Here is a 19,098-nt window from a genome sequence, read left to right as displayed (position 1 = left end):
TGCCGATCTTGTGTCAAATCAAGAACCAGTGACTCATTCAATGACTGCGGCTCATATGTGCTAAATGCTAAATAAGGTGAATGTGAGTAAATTGAATCAGGTTAGAATCATGTTGCATACTGAGGTCGGTGGCTGGAAAACACTGATGGTTTCACTTCCTCCTTCAAAGCTAAAATCAGATCGTTTCCATGGAGACTTACAGTCAATTCTTTGCAGAATTGCTTTAATTAATTTTTAAGTGTGAATTAATTTTTAAGTGTGAACAGTCTATGGTCATAACAGCAGCTCAGTTGGATAGGCCGCTTCAAAATCATAGTCCTGCAGCATAACCTAAAAGCTGGTTGTGTTTGAGCTAATCAGTGGAGAGGAGGGAAATTTTTATATTCTTTTGTACAGTCTATATTTAAAAATGATATTTTGCTTCGCTTTTTGTTGCTGTGCCCCATACATTGCTCAGTTGCTCATGGAAAGTCTCGCAACACGCTTTTTTTGTATTAAGTTTTGTAATACAAGTTATATAAGCAACCATCATGTTCAAAACGGCTCAAATTGCCTGGTGCTCAAGGAAGAAAAAAAAGAAGAAATATGACAGAAACATTAGCACAGTAAAGATAATGTAATGAAATCACCTGAAATTTTCCTGAACCGTGTTGGACCAGAACCCTGGAAGGTTTCAGTTCTTTACATCAGGATAAGTCAATGAAACGCCACCAACGTAATAATAAAAACAATCTCTTTATTTATTGTAGACATGGAATTAACATGAGGCTAACATTTAAAGAGCATAATGACTTTGTTACCTAGAAGTTAGATTTAGTGGGGTGAAATGGAAGCAGAAATTCTTCATGATATGGCATCTGAAGCTGACAATTCAGATCAACTGAACCCAAACACAAATAAATAATACTGTGTTTTAATGTGAAGCCTTTAATTTATGTTGGGGATTAGCTGATCAGTTATTGGGACGGGTTGGATTATTGTTGATCTCTGTACAGGTGCTTTATGTCTTTAGGTGTCTTAAAGACGAAAAGATACTGTCTTGTCTGAGTTTAAAATGGTGTAACAGACTGTTTTTGTAAAGTTTCACAGCCTGCTTGCTATAAGAAGATGAGCACTGCTCCTCCCCTTCGCCCTCAGGTTCACCAGGCAGATGGCGAAGGCTTCGTCCCGTCTCCTTAGGCTTTCCTCATGCCACGTGCCATCAGGCAGGCGAACACCGTCATCACCATCTTAGGTTTGACCTCCACAAGGTCCTCGGGCAGCGCGTACACCCGTGCGCCGATCTTCCTGGCCATGGAGATGGCGTACCTGATGACGCAGTGTTACAGCTCAGGTTAGGCGAAGCACAGGAACCAATCTAGACTCGACTCTTGAGACTTTCTCATCTAAAGCTCTTAAAATGAAGCTTGGTCAAATATCTGAAGCGCAAAACTTGTGTTCATACTTTGCGTTGTTGAGTTTCTCTTCCTCTGTGAGGTCTTCGGTCTTCAGCAGGTCGTATCGGATCGATCCGGGCTGGATGGCGTCGATCAGATCCAGAACCGGCATACTGCTGCTTATAGACATGTCCTGCACAGAGAGGTCACTCAATGTTCAATGGAAACATTCAACATCTACAAAGTTTATGTGGTGAACAGTCCTGGGTCATGTTATTCAGAATTCCTGACCTAAAGGCTGACTTGTCTGGGTGATTTACCTTAAAGCTGGAGATCGTGCCTTTTCCTGCGTTTGTGAGTGTTCCATTGACCCAGGATACGATTGTGTCGTCTACAACCTTCTGTCCATCACCCAGATCCTCCAGGATATTCAGGGTGTACCTGAGGAAGAGGCAGATGAAGGTGTGATGCAACAACCGGTGGAAAGACGTGCAAATGATTTAATTAAAGATGTGCAAAAAGCTTTCAGATACATTCATATGTTCTTGCAGTAGAGATGATGCCATAAATCAAACCCTCATTCTCTGGAATGAAATCATTGTTGCAACAAAATCACAGGTGGCACAAATATTGACACCAATGTTGTCAATAGTTTGTTCCACTGATATTTAAACGAGTGTCCTTTATAATACTCTTAAAGTCTCTGTAGATAAGCTAGTCCTGGGTCCTCTCTTTAAGTTTTAGGCTAATTTGGCCTTAGAAGAAGGCAGAGCATTTTCCTAGTAATCCTGCCATTGATTTTCAACACGTATCCTGTTGTTAAACCAATTTTTGGCAGAATCCCACTGAATTTACTGGTATTTCATAGAGTTTATCATACCGTCCACTACAATAAGGATCCCATGGCCTTTGGAAGAAAGACAAGCCTACAGACTTTATATATTAAGTTAGTATAAACTTAATATACAGACTGCTATTTTGATTAACCTTGTGTGCCAAGATAAATAAATGTCCTATTCCAGGCCAGTCACTGGGGCCTAAAAGAAATCCCCAAGAAACATCCAAGAGTACTGGAATATTCAAGCAGTAACAATAAAAGCTAAAGTTATTTCAGGAAGATGAGGCTCTTTATATTTAGGCTGGATTTTCTCCAAATGGCTTTGGTCTTTGATAAATCACTTGGTTCTGGACACTCAGATGGAAAACATCTTCCTCAAAGGAACACGTGTTAGAAGAAAATGGGAACAAGTTACCTCCTCATGAGCTGCCAGAGCAGAGCGAGGGTGAGGGTTCGGTTTCCTGCGTTCAGGTCCTGACCCGCGATGCCAACCAGAGAACTTGGCCTCCTTCTTGCCCACTCCACTGCATAGTTACAGTTCTCCAGCTGGAAAGCAGAACAGCAGATGGTTAGTTCAAGTCCAAGAGAAAGTCTTCTTCAAGTCAGAAGTTTCCTGTTGTACCTTCTTCATGTTTGCTGCCCAGTTTAGGGTAGGGAGGCTTATTGACTCTGTCCCAGTCTACTGGTACTTTGATCTTCTCATACAGCTGGAAGATGACGAGGGCATCATCAATGTCGCTGTAACACACACACACAAACACACACTGTCCGTTAGTCTCTCTGGTTATCAGCAGTGGATGTCTAACTGAGCTTTCTTACGCATAAAGATGATTGACACGAGGGTTGACACCAAGAGAGTTCATCCAGTTCCTGAAAGTTCGCTCCTCCCTGGTTTCACCTGCAGGCAAAAACTGATCAAACCTCCCCCAAAAAAAAAAAACACAGTATGAAACGACAGAGGAGACCCAGGTCTTTGGAAGATGTAGACGAACCTTCGATGGAGCTCCAGTCGATCCTGGTTCTCTGGCTTTTTCAGAGCTGGGTATTTATTGAAGAGATTGGCAACAAAAGCCAAGTTGAGCTTGGGGTTGCCACGGACGACGTCGGCGGGCATGACGAAACTGCCTGCAGCCGAGCTTGTCGGCCTGGTCCAGCATGCACTCGGCCCTCTTCAGGTCCTCTTTCTCCTGCAGAGACGTGAATGAAAGTCCGAGGCTCAGGAAGACGACTTCTCTCCAGAACAAATGATTCTGATTGGCTGATAAAATCTCACCCTGATTCCTGACATGTCGACAGTGATGGCAGGAACTCCATCTTCCTCTCCTTTGGGTGCCACCTGGTTCAGGATGTTGTAGTACGCCTTGGAGTCCTGGAATAAACCCGATTGAAGAAGTTAACCCAGGCTCAACAACAACTTCAAGCTGTTGTTGTAGCTTATTTAGCTTTTGACAAATGGATTATATAACCCATTTAGAAAACTCTCAGCATCCCATTTATAACTGATAGAGAACATGAGTAATTTTCTGGTAGAGCACTGTTTTGTGTCAGTTCATCATATAAAATCCAGTGAAGTTGTGGTGTGTGCTTGGAGCAGATGTTTGTGTTGTCACCTTGATGTCGGAGCTGAAGTTGTTGATCTTTCCACAGCCGGCTTCCTCCAGGTGATAGTTGGCCCAACGCAGCAGCAGCTCCTCTGGGAAAGCTTCATGAGGTCCTCCAGACTCTCACCATCCCGCAGCAGAGCGATCAGTGCTGCACAGACCAGTAAAACCATTACAACTGTACCTCATAGTGTCCTGCACATGCTGAAGACTTACAAGTCTGCAGTATGTTTGGGTGCTTTCTTGTCACAAACTGTCTGAGTTTCAGTCTCGGCTCTAGCCGAACACCCACCTTCGTTCCTGCTGATCTCGATGTCGGCGAACAGGCCGATCTTGATGACCTGCCACAGCAGACCGAGGACCAGGTGCTGCCTGCCCTCCTTCAGGTCCTCGGCCCCGATGTTCACCACGTGGCAGCCGATAGCCGACGCAGAGTTCAGAGCCAGGTTCAGATTCTCCTGTTAGACCCAAACAAGCAGATTCAGCGGCCATGCAGACGACCTGCAGGAACGTTACAGTTTGCAGTCGTAGATGTCTCACTGGATGGTGAATGGGTGAGTTTTTTCTTGTTGATGGTTCTCTCATCGATGGTGTCTGGGACGGAGAGGTTGATCATTTTGCTAACAGGAGAGATGGAGCAGAGTTAGGCCAATAAACACGGCTGCAGTCGCATGTTTTTAAACCCACTTCTGCCCCAGCGACCTGAGAGAAATGAAGAGTGAAAGTTACCAGAGGATGATCCCGTCTCCCATGCCGGTGAACAGGTCGTTGTTGTCGGGATCCATCGGAATAACGTGCTTACAGTCTGGATCCTTCTCCAGAGCTTTGTTGATCCAGTTCACAAAGGCCACCTTCTCCTCTGTGGACCAAACGAATCACACCTCATCAGATCCCAGGCCATCATAGGATCAGAAGAGAATCATGTCAAAACACTCAGCAACACATTCACACACATTCAGCGAGGCATTCATTTAAAATGTTTTCAATTAATTCTGTTGGAGTATGATTTGATGCAGACTTGGCAGAATGTGTAAAAACACTGAAAATAAATTAACCTGCATTGTATTTCTATTGATAATCCAACTTAAGTTTATTTATTCAGCGGTAGAGAAAATAAATTTTTAGTTGTGCCAACAAAATGGTCAAGTTTGCAGATGTAAACCTGTACATGATACTTCGCTCTGTAAGTCAAATATATCTTAAATTATTTCAGATTATTTGTTTTTTCTCTCCAGGTTTTTTTTTATTTATTTAAAAGTAGGCTGACAGGAAGGGTAAGGAGAGGAGTGCAGGGTCCGGGATTCGAACCAGCGTCGGCAGCGTGGAGGATTCAAGGCCTCCAAACGTGGGTCGCGCGATCTACGCCAACACAGCTCGCCCAGTGAATCTTATATTTATAATTCAAATGTGTGAGTTTGTGAAAGATAACTTACAGTAGCTAGTTTTGTTAACTTTTTGGTAATTTTGTCATATCTCTAAGTATGAAGCTAGGGAGGGTTTTTAAGTTCGCACTTAAATGAAAGAAGAGAGGAGGGAGTGGGAACTATTACCTGGGGTATTTAGCTGCAGGTTTTAGTATCTCGTGCTGCACTTTGAACCGAGGACGGAAGTTGAGTTGCGTGGGTTAGCCATGTTGTTCACGCTAGCACAGGGCTAACCACTGCTAGCACAGGGCTAACCACCACTAGCATGGTGGTTAGCCCTATGCTAGCGCCCTCACTCTTGCCTATTTTCTCGGTGGACGTCACCACTCGCCTTTTTTAACAGTAATCTTACAGGAAGAGGGGTAGACATGCCGAGGTCTGTCGCGTCACGCGCTCCAAGAACCCCGCCACGCGCCAACCCGCCCTCCTGTCTTTTCAAGGTAAATATTAATTTTAAGCCAGCTGTCCTGTTCAAACTGAACGCTTTGATGCGATGCTTAATAAAATGCAGTCATATTTGCTGTTCATGGAAATCGAATCAAGAATTTAAATTCAACTTGAAAATATTTAAACCTGATAATATGAGCGAAAACACAGAATCTGGTGCTTATTTAACTTGGGGAGGACAATTTAGCATCTTGTAGAATAATTGTTTGGTTTCAATTACAGTATTTTGTTGAAACAAACAACATTAATGAGCTGTCAGAACTTGAAGAACAACGTCCAGACAAGTCGTCTCTTGTTGTTCAATGAACTTGGTGGTATTCAAACTCTGAGTTTAAGCCTAAACAGCTTTTTTGTTGATTTTGCATTTCCAAGGCAGAAGGTGAACCTCCATTTTCAAGTGAAGCCACCTTCAGCTGTTCCTACCTGAGTATGAGTGCTGCGTGCCGGACTGCTCCGATGTTCCTGCCACGTTGCAGATTCCTTCCTTCTTGTTGATGGCCTTCCTGAAAGTCTTGGCCACCTCCGTGCTCTTCAGGCCGTGCACCATCTGGACCCGGGCACAGAACAGAACAGGAGAAATGAGCCGTCTGAACACCCATTGACCGAAGCCACGTCTCCGTCGACCCGGCTGACCTCGGTGAACTCCTCAAAGGTGAGCCTGTCACTGGTTTTGGTCAGCTCCTGGACGATCTCCCGGACCTTGTATCCGGGCAGAGCCAGGTTGGCGGCCCTGAACAACTCGTTGAGCTCATCTTTGCTGATGAACCCGTTGCCGTCCACGTCTGTCGGAGAGACGAGAAGGACTCTTGAGTGTGAGGCTATGTATATTTTCTACAATGTACAATCTGTTCTTAAAACTCAAGCAGTTGAAGTTCAGAACAAGCATACAGAGGGGCTTGTTGTTGAGAAAACCAGCAGCAGTTCCTCATTGATCCTTCCTCTCTCAGAAATACAAGAGGAAATGATAACAAAGATGATTCTCTTACCAATTTTGGCGAAAGCTTCTTTGAGTTCCTCCATCTCTTCAGCAGAGATCTTTGTGGTGGCCATGTTGGTCAACTGGACCCTAAAACTGACCCAAGAAGAGATGAAAGGTTTCCATAAGGCAGAGGTGTCTTTCAGTCTAGAAGCAATATGATCACGTCTTCTAATTTAGTGATATGATGCAAAGCCTTCATAGTTCTCACTTTTGCCACCCTGAAACTTCCCCCTGCTGCAGCACTTCCTGTCTGACAAACAACCACTTCTTTACAGCTCCTTGCTGTACAGGCAGCAAGATCTGCATGGTAACCTACCAGTTCCTACTGGACAGACTTTGCGGACAAACTCAGATTTCCCCCTAAACAGGCCATGTTAGAAGAACACTGATTTATAGGCTGGACTGAGATGTTTTTTTTTTTTTAATAACACAACCTGTCTGTCTCCAGTGAGAAACAAGAACACTCAAAACTTCTGAAAACCACCTGATTATTAAAATGCTTTTGCAAAAACTTTCACAATTTGCTGTCAGAATAATAATTTGCTTGGTCACTGCAGGGTTTCACTGCCATGTCTCTCAAACTATGATGCAAGTAGCGCCTGCACTACTTGAGTTGCTTTTTGTGATAGTCCGAAAAAAATTCCTTTTTAGAGTCAGGTTAAAACGTAAATATGTAGCAAATTAGCAGGTAACTCAAAGCAAAAACAGTGAAATGACGCCTTTTGTTTTTAAGAAAAGCCAAGTGTAACAAACAAGCAGATGAACCCTAAGAGTCGGTTTCAGCTAATGCTACGTCACATTAGCCAACTGGGTTTAGCCACGCTAGCTCAAAAGTAAAGAAGCGGGTTAAGAAATTTGCTTCTTTTGCATATATTGATAACATTAAAACTATGGGTAGTGCAGAAAAAGTTTTATCCAGCATCAATCAGTAGCAGATAATAATAATAACAAGTTAATAATTCCTACTTCAGATCTTTCTGTTTCTTTCTATTATTTTTTTTTTTTACCTGAATCGGTTTTAATATTTTGTAATCAAATAAAAACTGAGGTTAGCAAAAAAATAAAAAATAAGATCAGACTTTCAAAAAGACAGTTTGAATATTGACAGCAGCAGCTGGTGCTGAAGTCTTTTCAGACAGTCAAAGATGCAGATGTTGCAGTCTTGGCCAGTGAAGGAAAGTCACGCATGCTGGGTTTGTGGGCTTCAATCGGCAGCAGACACTGGAGCATCACCATAACGCTGCAGGAGAGTGGAAGTGGAATAGCTGACATGTTTTTGTTTTTTCTGGTCGGATTCATCTTCTAAATCAATGGGTCTGAGCTTCAGTAAGGATTTTACTCGATCATTAGCTGTGAGTTGGCTAACGATTGTTAGCTAATTCAAGAAAGAAACCCTCATAACGCCATAGAAGAGTGGTTAAAAGATTAGTCGGGGAAATGAACATTTTGTTTGTTGTGCCTCAGTGAAGGTGGCGAAGGAAGAATTACTATTTATTTTGGAACAGATAAACACTTTTCTCAGTCAAGCAAAACCATTCATAAAGTTCAGGAAGGTAATTTTGTTTCTATAGGAAACGGAAAAGGTCAGTCCAGTGACATTTTATTTGCATTAGCGATGATCATATGACATGCAGGACATTTTATTTCAGTGTATGATGATTCACCCCGAGCGCGTCGGTGTGTTCGCAGATCCTTTTTTGGCATTTCGCAGGAATATTTTAAACCACAAAAGAATAAACTTTGAGCTTGTTGGCCGTCAGTGATTTAACTTCCTGCTCCTCTGCAGTGAAAGACGAGCCTGATGATGAAACAGTTTTAAAAAAGACGGTGAAATATAAAATTATTTCACACTTGAAGGTGTTGCCCATATTTTAATTTTCAGTTCAGCCTTTCTTAAGAGTCATAGCTAAACTGCTGTTACATTGAAGCCAGCTACACACAAAGTCACTGGGCTGACCTAACTGGAGTTTGTTTTCATGAACGCCTCATGTATTCAGACTATGAACACCCACCGAGGAGGGAAACCTGTTCAGACAAAGAACTGTGTTTTATATTTCTGGGTTTTATAGCTCTCTGGGTTTATTGAAACCCAGAGAGCTGCTGAGCTTGTCTTTGGACCGATGACGGCTTGGATGGTTCACACAAACAGAACTGATTTTAGATCAGTAAGAGGAAGTTCCTCTATCTGTTGAAACGATATCCTGTTGAAACATCGCTGTCAGAGCTCGTCTGTTGACTTTTTTTTTATTCTAAGAGACATTTTAGCGTATGACGTGAGATAGCAAGATGCTAAAATGACAAAAAAAGGAGAACTAATCATAAAGGATTACAAATATGTTGAAGTGCTGTTGCTTTTAGTCACGTGCTTTCCTGTCTGAATTTGTGCACAGGTAGATGTTTAAACAGCAGTAAAAGAAAAGTAAATTATATATAATGAGACGTTGAGGCAGTGAAAACGGGGAAGTTGCTTCTTGCAGCGGACAGCAGAGTGGAAGCAGAAATGAAACTTGGCTCTGCATATCTGCAAGCCTGACCAGTTTTTCTGCCGTCTTTTCATTCACTGACGTTTAAAGTGTGAGATTTGTTACCGATTACGGCTTATCTGCCGTTTATCTCCCGTTTTTCCATGCAGCACAGCCTAAAGAGATCTCTATCAGCTCTTAAAAGCATCTGCTCACGTTGCTTCTTAAAACTTCCTTCCTGTGTTGCTAAGAGTCGTAATTATTCTGCAGTGCTTCTCTGCCATCCTGCAGTAAATTCACACCTTTTTTTATGTTCTCACATTTACATTAAAAAAATATTCCTCCTGCATCTCCTCCCTCTGCATGCAAGACCCCAAACATGGGCATGTTATGGTCATTTGTCACTTCCAACTAGAAGTTTGTTTGGTTATTTCTGTGGGCATGCAGAAGAGAGAATGTCATAAAGTCAGAAACGTAAAAGGTTGAAGTTTGTCTCAGGAGGCATGTCCCGGGTTTTGAATTTTCTATATTTGACAACAGTTTGATGCTAAACTGCAACAGGCTGCAGGAGCTCAGATTTTGGATCTATAAACTACATTTGCATGTTCAAAAGAGGCAAATGTTCCTTTCAAATCAGGCGTTCATTTTCACTTTGACGCCGGTGCTCGTCTCCAAGAATATTTGACTCGACACAGAAACGTTTTCCATAAAACTGAATAAGAAGTGACGAGTATCACTTCCTTATATCAACATCAACATTGTTTGGACGACCTTTTAGACTGAGATAATTGTGCTTTTAAATCATTTTTCAATTATTGGTTTTGGGTTTTTTTAAGGAACAAGCAGCAGGGGAGCTAACATTAGTAAACGCCACCAATGCACCACAGAAGAAGAAAGCATAAGTCTTAAATGAGATGTTTCTTGAGTTTTGGGCGACATTTTTTATTTCAAACAAATACGTGATTGTTTTTAGAGTCTGTTTTATGTCTACGTGACACAAACGTGCCTCAGGCTGCAGCTAACACTTTGCACTTTTTTATTTCTTCAACCTGCTTCCTGTCTGCCATCTTAACGCATCAGTGAAGATGTGAGAAAAAAGGGGAAAATTTTTCAGAAAATGACTTGCAACTGGAATCCATCTTCACCCTTTTTTGCACCGTTTTGCAGAAAAATATAAATATTTGAATCTGCATGTTAGCCGTCAGACGATGCAGCAGAGGTTCAGTGTGTGGAAAACTGCATGAATTACAGCAGCGTCAGCTCCCAGACCGTGTCACACACGTGTTAACGCACCCTGGTTAGGTCATCTTATCGGAAACGAGACGGATTATTAATCATAAATTAAATGCCGATGTTTCGTTCAGGCCCACGCTGAACTCGGAGGGAGTTTTTTCTTCTCTCAGTTGATACGACGCTAACCACAAACTTCCTTTCCTGCTAACTGCAAGCTGCTCCTCTTCTCTCAAACCTCCATCTGCCTTCGTCTTCGAACTTATACATGAGCAGCGGCTGAATCATTTCAAAAAGATTTCGTCGCTGAGCAGTTTTCAAGCGCGTTGTGTTGCGCATGAAAGCAATTTCTTTAAAAATATTAAAGCAAAATTAATTTATTGTGCCGAAAGTCACATATGTTCTAGAGTCTCTCCCTTCTTTGCCGTTTCATCAGAGGAGTTACTTCCTGTAAATTCACCTGATACCTGGGCAGACACCCAAACGGATGCGTGGCAAACCTGATCCCATCGGCGCCGCCTTACCTGAGAGATGATGCGAGGGGGTTGGAAGGTGAAGCGGGTGGTTTCTCTGTCCGTCTGGCTGCTGTTGCTGCTCACCGCTCGACAGGCAGCGCTCTGAATCAGCTCGGTCTGAAGGGGCCTTGGCTCATCTATTCAAATTTCCGAGGAAGGAAGTGACATGCGGCACTTTAGAAACAGGAATCAAAGAGCTTTTGTCTTTATATGGCAATGTGCGCGGGCTTCGAGTTCAGGTGACCTCCGCAGTCGGTTTCATGGGGCTCTGGTGACAACATCTCACTGCTGGTACTTGTCTGAAAATGAGAATGATGTCGAATGATGTCGCAATAAATCAATGAATCGCGTGATAAATTAAAATGAACTCGATGATTTCCATTTGCCAGACTTATCGTTTTCTTTTTTCTCTTTCTGGATGATAAAGGTCTTCATTCTGGTGCTTTGGTCTCAACTATTCCTTTGTATTTGAAGGATGATTTTGTTTACCTCTGTAAACTCCATAATTAATTTTATTTGTTGTTCCTGTTTTATTTTGGATATTCACAATATTTTCCAGTTCTTGTTAAGTTTTCATTAGAATTGAACATTTTTTTTATCTTTGTGAATCTGTTTGTGCATTATTATGCCTTCACCTTTTATGACTTGAAAATGGTCTGAAAACAACATTATTATCGTTTATTGCGATAACTTCTGATACGATCTATTGTTCAGCAAAATTCATTCTGACAGGCCGAGTATGAAGGCGCAGTATTTCTTGTCTGTCATTTCAGAAAGGGAAATGATTGTTTTATTGAGATTCACAACATACAGAGTAAAATAGATTATGCTTTATTATTATTATTATTTGTAATGACTATGACTTACAGGTAAATAAATGCCAAAAATGTCAGCCTTCTGAAAAGTTTGTACATTTCTCTGCACTCGGTACCAGGCTGGGTCTTCCTTTGCAGGAATTGGTGCATTAATGCAGCGTGGAGCGGACCAGGTGTAATGGAAGCCCAGGTTGCTTTGATAGATTTTCTTAGTGAATTTTGGCTTTTTGTCATCTGCAAGTCACAATCATCAGAATTACAAGAGATGCATGATTGAAATAAATCATTCAGCATTATTTCCATTACAAATGTGCACAGAACTTTGTCAGTGTATCGCTGAAGTCTCAATTGCAGATTTACATTGAATAATAAATGCAATTGAAATCACATGTGAATAAGTTATTCAAAAACCTGGCACAAAATCATCCTTCCATACTGCATTTGCATGCAATATTTCATTTTTGAAACTTCACCGGCCAGATGCCAAACGTTTAATTTCAGATTCATGGAAATAAAATGTCGTCCCATTCTAAACGAATGGCATCTGTGCAGAAATCTGAAAAAACAACAGAGAATTACATTTCGATTCTAAAACAATTTTAAAAAAAGATAGAAAGAAAACAGTAAACAGAAACAAAGAATGGTTGGATTAAACTTTAGATGGATTACGTACAGCTGGGCGGATCTAGGGGAGTTTGTGTCATCTACTGGTGAATAGATGAATAAAGACATTATTGTAACCATCGGAACAGAAAGGTTAAAAAAAAACTGCCAGTGATTATTTATTTGGTTTTTTTTTTGGGTCAAAAAAGCCAAATAGGTATTTATGATTGGTGTGTTACGTTTCTGTATTGTCCACTGCTGCTAGTTTACCTGTTTGTCTTGAAACACTTTGTGAAAACAGGCTATGAAAAAATAAATCATACAGTATGAAAATGCAGAGCCAATAAACCGGTGAAGTTTTACATGGTAAATGTAAATATTGGCATCATGTGTACGTCTGGTTCCTTCAGATTTTCTCCCAGATTCTCCCTGATGTCGGCCCATAATCTCTTATTATGTTGAATTCTCTGAATAAAATGTAAACAAAACTAGAAAATAGTAAATGAATATCAGAGGCCTCTTCAGATGGGCTGCAAAACTGACTGTTACTGGAGATCCTTCTTGGCCACAGCATCACTATCCACAACCAGCCTTAAGACTTTTGACGATATGAATAAATACATTTAATGTCTCTTTGGAATATAACTGACTGTTTTTAATGACATCATAAGCTCAGATCACTCTGATAGGCTACTTCCTGGATGATCCACCAGCTCACGTTACGAAATACACCGGGGATGGAGGTTCTCTTTCTCGTCCCATAATTTCTAGATTGTGTCGCCTTCAATTAAGTGTGATTTATTTTTTCTTTCAATCTTTTGCTTCTGAATCAATCAAATGTGGTGACGTGCATAAAAACTGAGACACACACAGCTTGCTTCCTCCGGAGGGCAGAAGTAGTCAATCACATGTTGATGACATGCAGGTAAACAAAACGCTGAGCCAATCAGAGAGCGGAGGCCCGGTCAGCTGACAGGCTGTGACGTCACGGCAGAAGCTTGTCAAAATGGCAGGACACCATCACCACTTCTCTCTGTGCTTCTGCGACTTGATGAGGTACAAAGGCTCTATTTTTTATTTATTTTTTTAACCAAAAATATAGCATTATATAGAAAGAAAGTGTCGGAGAGGAACATTAGTTTATTGCTTGAAATGTAATTTTGGTGACGGCGTTAAGTTTAGCCTAGCAGCTAGCAGGCTAACGTCAGATTGAAGCGGGTTTTAAGCCGCTTCATGAACTCCTTCCGCCAGGTTGCTGTGGTCCCTGGTGATGCCCTGCGTCTTCCTCAGCCTGGCCCTCACCCTGCTGCTGCTCCTGGTTCTGCTGGGGCTCCGCGTCTGGCTGCAGGGTCGCCGCAAGACTCGCCGCGCTCGGGACGGCGGCCCGGCTGTGGCTTTCTTCCACCCGTACTGCCACGCTGGAGGAGGCGGGGAGCGGGTGCTCTGGTGCTCCCTGAGGGCCCTCATGAACCGGTAATGGAGCCCAGACACATCCTTTGGTCGAAACACTATGTGGTCACGTCACGTCACTGACAGGGAGGATGTCAGACGGTGGCTCAGCTGGCAGCTCGCGCGCACCCTGTTCGGCTGTCCCGAGTTCGATTCCCGGGCTTCCCTCTCGCTGCTCTAGTTCCTGTTTCCCTGCTGCTCCTTTCTGGATCTTTGGGTTCCATATTAGCGAACCAAGAAACCTTCAAAAAGCAAAGGTTTAATTGTTTACACAACTGGTGATAAGAGCAAACAAGTGTCAGGTCTGAGTGACCTGCCTGCCTGTCGACGTGGCTCTGCAGCGCTATGTGACTATGTGAGATCTTTTTAAAACCTCACACAGTGGTGGGCCACATAGTCTTAAAGTTTATCCCGATATTTTACTGTACCTTGGTGATGACGATATAAGTGATGAGATTACTTCTGTTTTAGGTATCTATAAATGATAGGGAAATGCTGCTCTAGAAGAGATTAATGTGCTTCTTTAGGACTCTAGTGAGAAATTATGTATCACTAAACTCCACACAGTCACTGCATTTAATCATATTTCCAAAATCATTATGTGTTGATGCTCTCATTGAACAAACAGTGGAAAATATAGTAAAGTTAATAATCTCGACAATATGGGCAGGTTTGTTTCGCTTTTAAACATCATTAATTGGAATTTATCATAACAATAAATTCTTATAAGAACTGTTATTGATAAATTTATGTAACACAATTGATAAACAATGCAATAAATGCCCATCTCCATAGAGGCAAGGTTTTCTTCCATAAAGCTACGTGATGCTTGATAGATTTGTGGTTGTGCCATATAATGCACAAACAGATCTGTTTGATAAGCCAACTCTGCTTTAAACCTCTCCAGAACCTTCTGACCTGTCTGCTGTCTTCCTTCATCTTCCCTTTTTTTTTTTTTTTTTTTATATTTGAAAACCTAATAAAAATGGAGAGCTTATGGCAACCGTTGCCTCCCCATTATTCTAGATACTCCAACGTCTCCTTTGTGGTGTACACGGGGGACCAGGGAGTGACTGGTGAACAGATCCTGGAGGGGGCGCGCCAGCGTTTCAACATCACTCTACCCCGACCCGTCACCTTCGTCTTCCTGCGTCACCGCGGCCTGGTGGAGGCCACTTCGTACCCTCACTTCACCCTGCTGGGCCAGAGCCTGGGCTCCATGTTCCTCGGTAAGACGTGAACACGTTGAGTGTTAAGAGTTTAGAAAAAGTAAAACACAGTTCAGTTTTAGGGTCACTTCTGGTGCTTCTACAAGCGTAGGTCTTTCTGGATCTTTGGGTGTTTTCTTCTTCTTTGTATTAAAGCAGCTAATGCAGGAGTGTGTGTGTGTGTGTTTTAGGGTGGGAAGCTCTCACAGCTTTTGTTCCTGACCTGTACATCGACTCCATGGGCTACGCCTTTACGCTTCCAATCTTCCGGTACTTGGGAGGCTGCAAGGTGGCGAGTTACGTCCACTATCCCACCGTGAGCACGGACATGTTGTCTGTGGTCAGAGAGAGGAACCCCAGGTAGAGATCACCGTCTGGCTTTACACCAAGCTTTAATGTTATTTCCTCTTCAAAAACATACCTGGAGTCTTGCCTTGATTCTTTCACGAATGTTTGGGAAATCCTTTGATCTCCCGTGGCAGCTGAATGGTTGCCACGGGTGGATTTAGCTCCGACTTTGTGACAAAACTCCTCCTGAAAAAACTTTGCTGCTTATTTTTAAGAAAACTCTTGAGTGAGCGTGAATGAACGGCAGAGGTCATAAAACCACAAACACACATTGTTCTTGAAAAACATTCCCAGCTGAAACAAGGTGCCACTTAGAAAATAATACAAAAAAATATCACCAAGCTGCACACAGTAACTATTGAGTCATATTTTCAAATTTATTGATATTTATCGATGCTCTCATGGAAGAAGTAGAGCAGAAAATGTCAAGAATAACACTTATGATCATGCTGTCAGTTTTTTACAACTTTACCATCAAGTTTCTTGAAAGGCAAAAACAGAAATCTTGTTTTTAGCTCATTTTATTAGCTTTACTCTCTTACTTCCTGTTCAGAAAGAGCAGGAGCTCCTTAAAGAGATAGAGGCGTTAAATTACAGATTTCTTTTAAGTCATATTTTATATGTTGGATTTTTTTGTAACCACTGAAGGTGGCAGAGTTACTTCATTGTGCTATAAAATGATCCTATGTGGCTGGAAAATTCAGAATACTGTCCCTTTAATGAAATGTCCTCTTATTCTGAGCAGAAACTTGAACATATTTCCCCCAAACCTTTAACTGCAGGTTCAACAATGCGGACTTCATCTCCAGAAACCCGGTTCTGAGCGCCCTGAAGGTGCTGTACTACTGCCTCTTCGCTCTGCTCTACGGTCTGGCCGGCTCCTGCAGCGACGTCGTCATGGTGAACTCCACCTGGACGCTGGGACATATCCTGGCCCTGTGGCGCTGCCCCAGCCGCACCAGCGTAGTGTACCCGCCGTGCGACGTCAGGGCCTTCCTGGACGTCCCGCTGGAGGGGGAGGAGGACGAAGACGAGCTGGAGGAGGGCTGGGAGGAGCTGGGGGGCGAAGAGGACGGGAGAGGTGGAGGAGCTGGAGGAGACAGGAAGTGCCACTCCATCGTGTCCGTGGGTCAGTTCAGGCCGGAGAAGGATCACCCGCTGCAAATCAGAGCGTTTGCCTTGCTGCTGGACAGGAAGGGGGACGGGCCCGGGGGCCGGGAGGCGCTGCGGCTGGTGCTGATTGGCGGCTGCAGGAACCAGGAAGACGAGGACCGGGTGCTGATGCTGCGGGGCCTCTGTCAGGAGCTCGGCGTCTCCGACCGCGTCGACTTCAAGCTCAACGTTCCCTTCGCCGAGCTGAAGAGGGAGCTGGTGAGCGCCACCATCGGGCTGCACACCATGTGGAACGAACACTTCGGCATCGGTGAGAACACAAGATTATTATTGATTATTGTCTCCATTAACTAGGTGGTAACTGGATAGCAAAAATGTCTAAATAAGAAATTTTCAGTAATTAATTACTGCTCTTTGTATTCTCCAGTTAATGATTAATCCATTACTAAGATATTTGACAATTATTTCAATCATCAATTCAGCACAATTAATTTGATTAATCATTTCAGCCATAGATTAAGGTTATTTAAGCTGATTGGACTTGCATTAGGTAAAAAAATAAAACAGGAAGCTGTTTTTTTTTTTGTAGATTTTTTCATATCAGCATTTTATTCTGAAGTAATAATAAAGTAAAACACCACTTACTCTTCAGGTAAGTGGTGTTTTATGTTTGAGAGACGTCCATCCCGTCTCTGTCGTTCCAGGAGTGGTGGAGTGCATGGCCGCAGGAACCATCGTCCTCGCCCACAAGTCAGGCGGCCCGAAGCTGGACATCGTGGTGCCGCACGAGGGCAGGCAGACGGGCTTCCTGGCGGACAGCGAGGACAGCTACGCCACGGCCATGGAAACCATCCTGGCGCTGACTCCTTCGGCTAAGCTGGAGATAAGACGCGCAGCGCGGGAGTCTGTGGCGCGGTTCTCAGACCAGGAGTTTGAAGCTTGTTTCCTCGCCGCGACGGAGGCGCTGATGAATCAGATGGTGCGGTGAGGGCGAACCGCACTGGGACTAGAGACGGCTAGAGACGGCTGTCTGTACAGGAAGCTAGCAGGCTGGTATTCGAAAACAGGAGAGGAAGAATGCGCCAAGTGATCTGAGTCACTTCCTTTCTCTTGTCTTTTTGAAAATCTTTTCCTACTTCAGACTTTGTAACTTCCACTAATATCACTGGGCAGTGATCTTATGTCTGTTTCAAACAAGCTAACTGTTAAAGCGCAACACAGTGCCTCATTATTAGCGTACTTACCAGGAAATAAGAAATTTATAACTGAAATCTCTGCCTGCCCTCCAGATTTAAAACCAGATAAAATTCTCCACTCTGTACAGACTGAGGAGAAAAAAACCTGAACATTCCCAGCAACCGATGCTAATATGTAAAAATACCTTGTGGGTCGTATGAATGACGGCGTGTTCCAGGTCCATATGTGGACGTGTGTTTTCTGAACTGATAGTCCAGGTTTCAGGAAAATCTTTGTAAGTGTAAACTGATAAATGTTTATGGTCAAATTTAAAGGGGATCATCTTGATACTTGACTCTGATAGATGAATGAAAGTTTTTGAGGTTGTTTAATTGGTCAGTCATCTGGTTCTCACACATCTTGACTTCAGGATGAAGGTCAGACTGATTGGTTTAAGCAACGAGGTGTTTAGTTTCCCCCTTTGCTTCCAGTGTTTCTTCTTTTACTAAGCTGGACTTAGATTAGACTCACTGTCAACTAATCTGGGGAGAATTCTAGGAACTGCAAAACGTAGCTTTTTTTGAGTTTCGTTCTGGGTTATACTGTTGCTGCTGACATGATTTTGAAGAGAATTATTTTTTTCTGACTTCTAAAAAAAAGAAATGGGTATTTAAATATGATTTTTCTGTCATTAGAGGTTAAGTTAAGATTGATGCTTCATGTAATCTCTATAGTTATATTAATATGAAGGTTTAGCTGAGGTGACGGCCAAATCTACCTTGTCTGAATGTTGTTGCTCCTCCTGCATTCCTGTGTTTGATGGGCATGATGATGTAATAAAAGGTGTATTACAAACCCTCTTCTTTAAAGAGGCATTGATACTGTTTAAGCCTGTGTATAGAGAATGTTTAGATTCCTAGAGAAATGGAAATTACACTTGAATAATACACAATAAAAGCAAAAAGATGCAGCTGATAATATCTTGTGTGCTGCCCTTGTGGTGAGTGTCTCACAGTGCACTATATTTAGAGTTTGTGATGACTTATGTCCTTGGAAAAATAACTAAATTACTTTACTGCAACTAAAACATCACAAGTAAAATATGAAACTGATTATGTGAATAAAAGTGAGACTTTTGGCTGCTTCCATTCACTGCTGATCGTTTTGCATAACCTTTGAACAACTTGCTAGCATAAAGTATTCCAGAGATGTTACTGCTGGAAGAAACAGGAATGCTACTGCCTGTGTGCATTAAAGGAACAGTACCGGTCAAATGCTAATTGTATTTTCCTTTTGTCACTGTTGTGTTCTGCTGGTTGCCTTAGAATAACAAAAAAAAGATGCATGTTTACATGTTCCTCAACCTTGAACATACACATGAATACAACAAGTATGAGGTACAAGTCCAAACACAAGTGAAAAGTTGTAAAATTGATTATATATTCCCCTGAAAGGTGACCATTGATTTTCTCTCAAACAATATTTGTCAAAATTAACTTGAAAAGTGCCGCACA

At 42.4% G+C, this 19,098-nt stretch overlaps 1 protein-coding gene and 1 pseudogene across 1 annotated transcript; one reads left to right on the top strand and one right to left on the bottom strand.

The window, feature by feature from the left end:
• Nucleotides 1–716: 716 nt before the first annotated feature.
• On the bottom strand, nucleotides 717–11,070 carry LOC129379300 (plastin-2-like; annotated as a pseudogene).
• Nucleotides 11,071–13,229: 2,159 nt separating this feature from the next.
• Nucleotides 13,230–17,397, top strand: LOC129379303 (GDP-Man:Man(3)GlcNAc(2)-PP-Dol alpha-1,2-mannosyltransferase-like). The gene is made up of 6 exons (XM_055060012.1): nucleotides 13,230–13,346; nucleotides 13,542–13,763; nucleotides 14,766–14,968; nucleotides 15,139–15,307; nucleotides 16,078–16,718; nucleotides 17,113–17,397. Exons 1-6 carry the CDS (start codon nucleotides 13,297–13,299, stop codon nucleotides 17,394–17,396), a joined length of 1,569 nt encoding a protein of 522 aa, XP_054915987.1. The 5' UTR covers nucleotides 13,230–13,296; the 3' UTR covers nucleotide 17,397.
• The last annotated feature ends 1,701 nt before the right edge of the window (nucleotides 17,398–19,098 follow it).

This window comes from Poeciliopsis prolifica, unplaced genomic scaffold, assembly GCF_027474105.1.
Source record: "Poeciliopsis prolifica strain line A6 unplaced genomic scaffold, Auburn_PproV2 SCAFFOLD056, whole genome shotgun sequence".
Lineage (NCBI taxonomy): Eukaryota > Metazoa > Chordata > Actinopteri > Cyprinodontiformes > Poeciliidae > Poeciliopsis > Poeciliopsis prolifica.
Note: the sequence above shows the minus strand (reverse complement) of the source record. Positions and strands in the feature narration are given on the sequence as shown.

What these genes read in the sequence shown, in the direction of transcription:
- LOC129379303 (XM_055060012.1), top strand. Translation starts at nt 13,297, where the DNA reads ATGGCAGGACACCATCACCACTTCTCTCTGTGCTTCTGCGACTTGATG. An exon ending in TGCTTCTGCGACTTGATGAG is followed by an intron (nt 13,347 to 13,541) that starts GTACAAAGGCTC and finishes TCCTTCCGCCAG; the next exon opens with GTTGCTGTGGTCCCTGGTGA. An exon ending in GAACGAACACTTCGGCATCG is followed by an intron (nt 16,719 to 17,112) that starts GTGAGAACACAA and finishes CTGTCGTTCCAG; the next exon opens with GAGTGGTGGAGTGCATGGCC.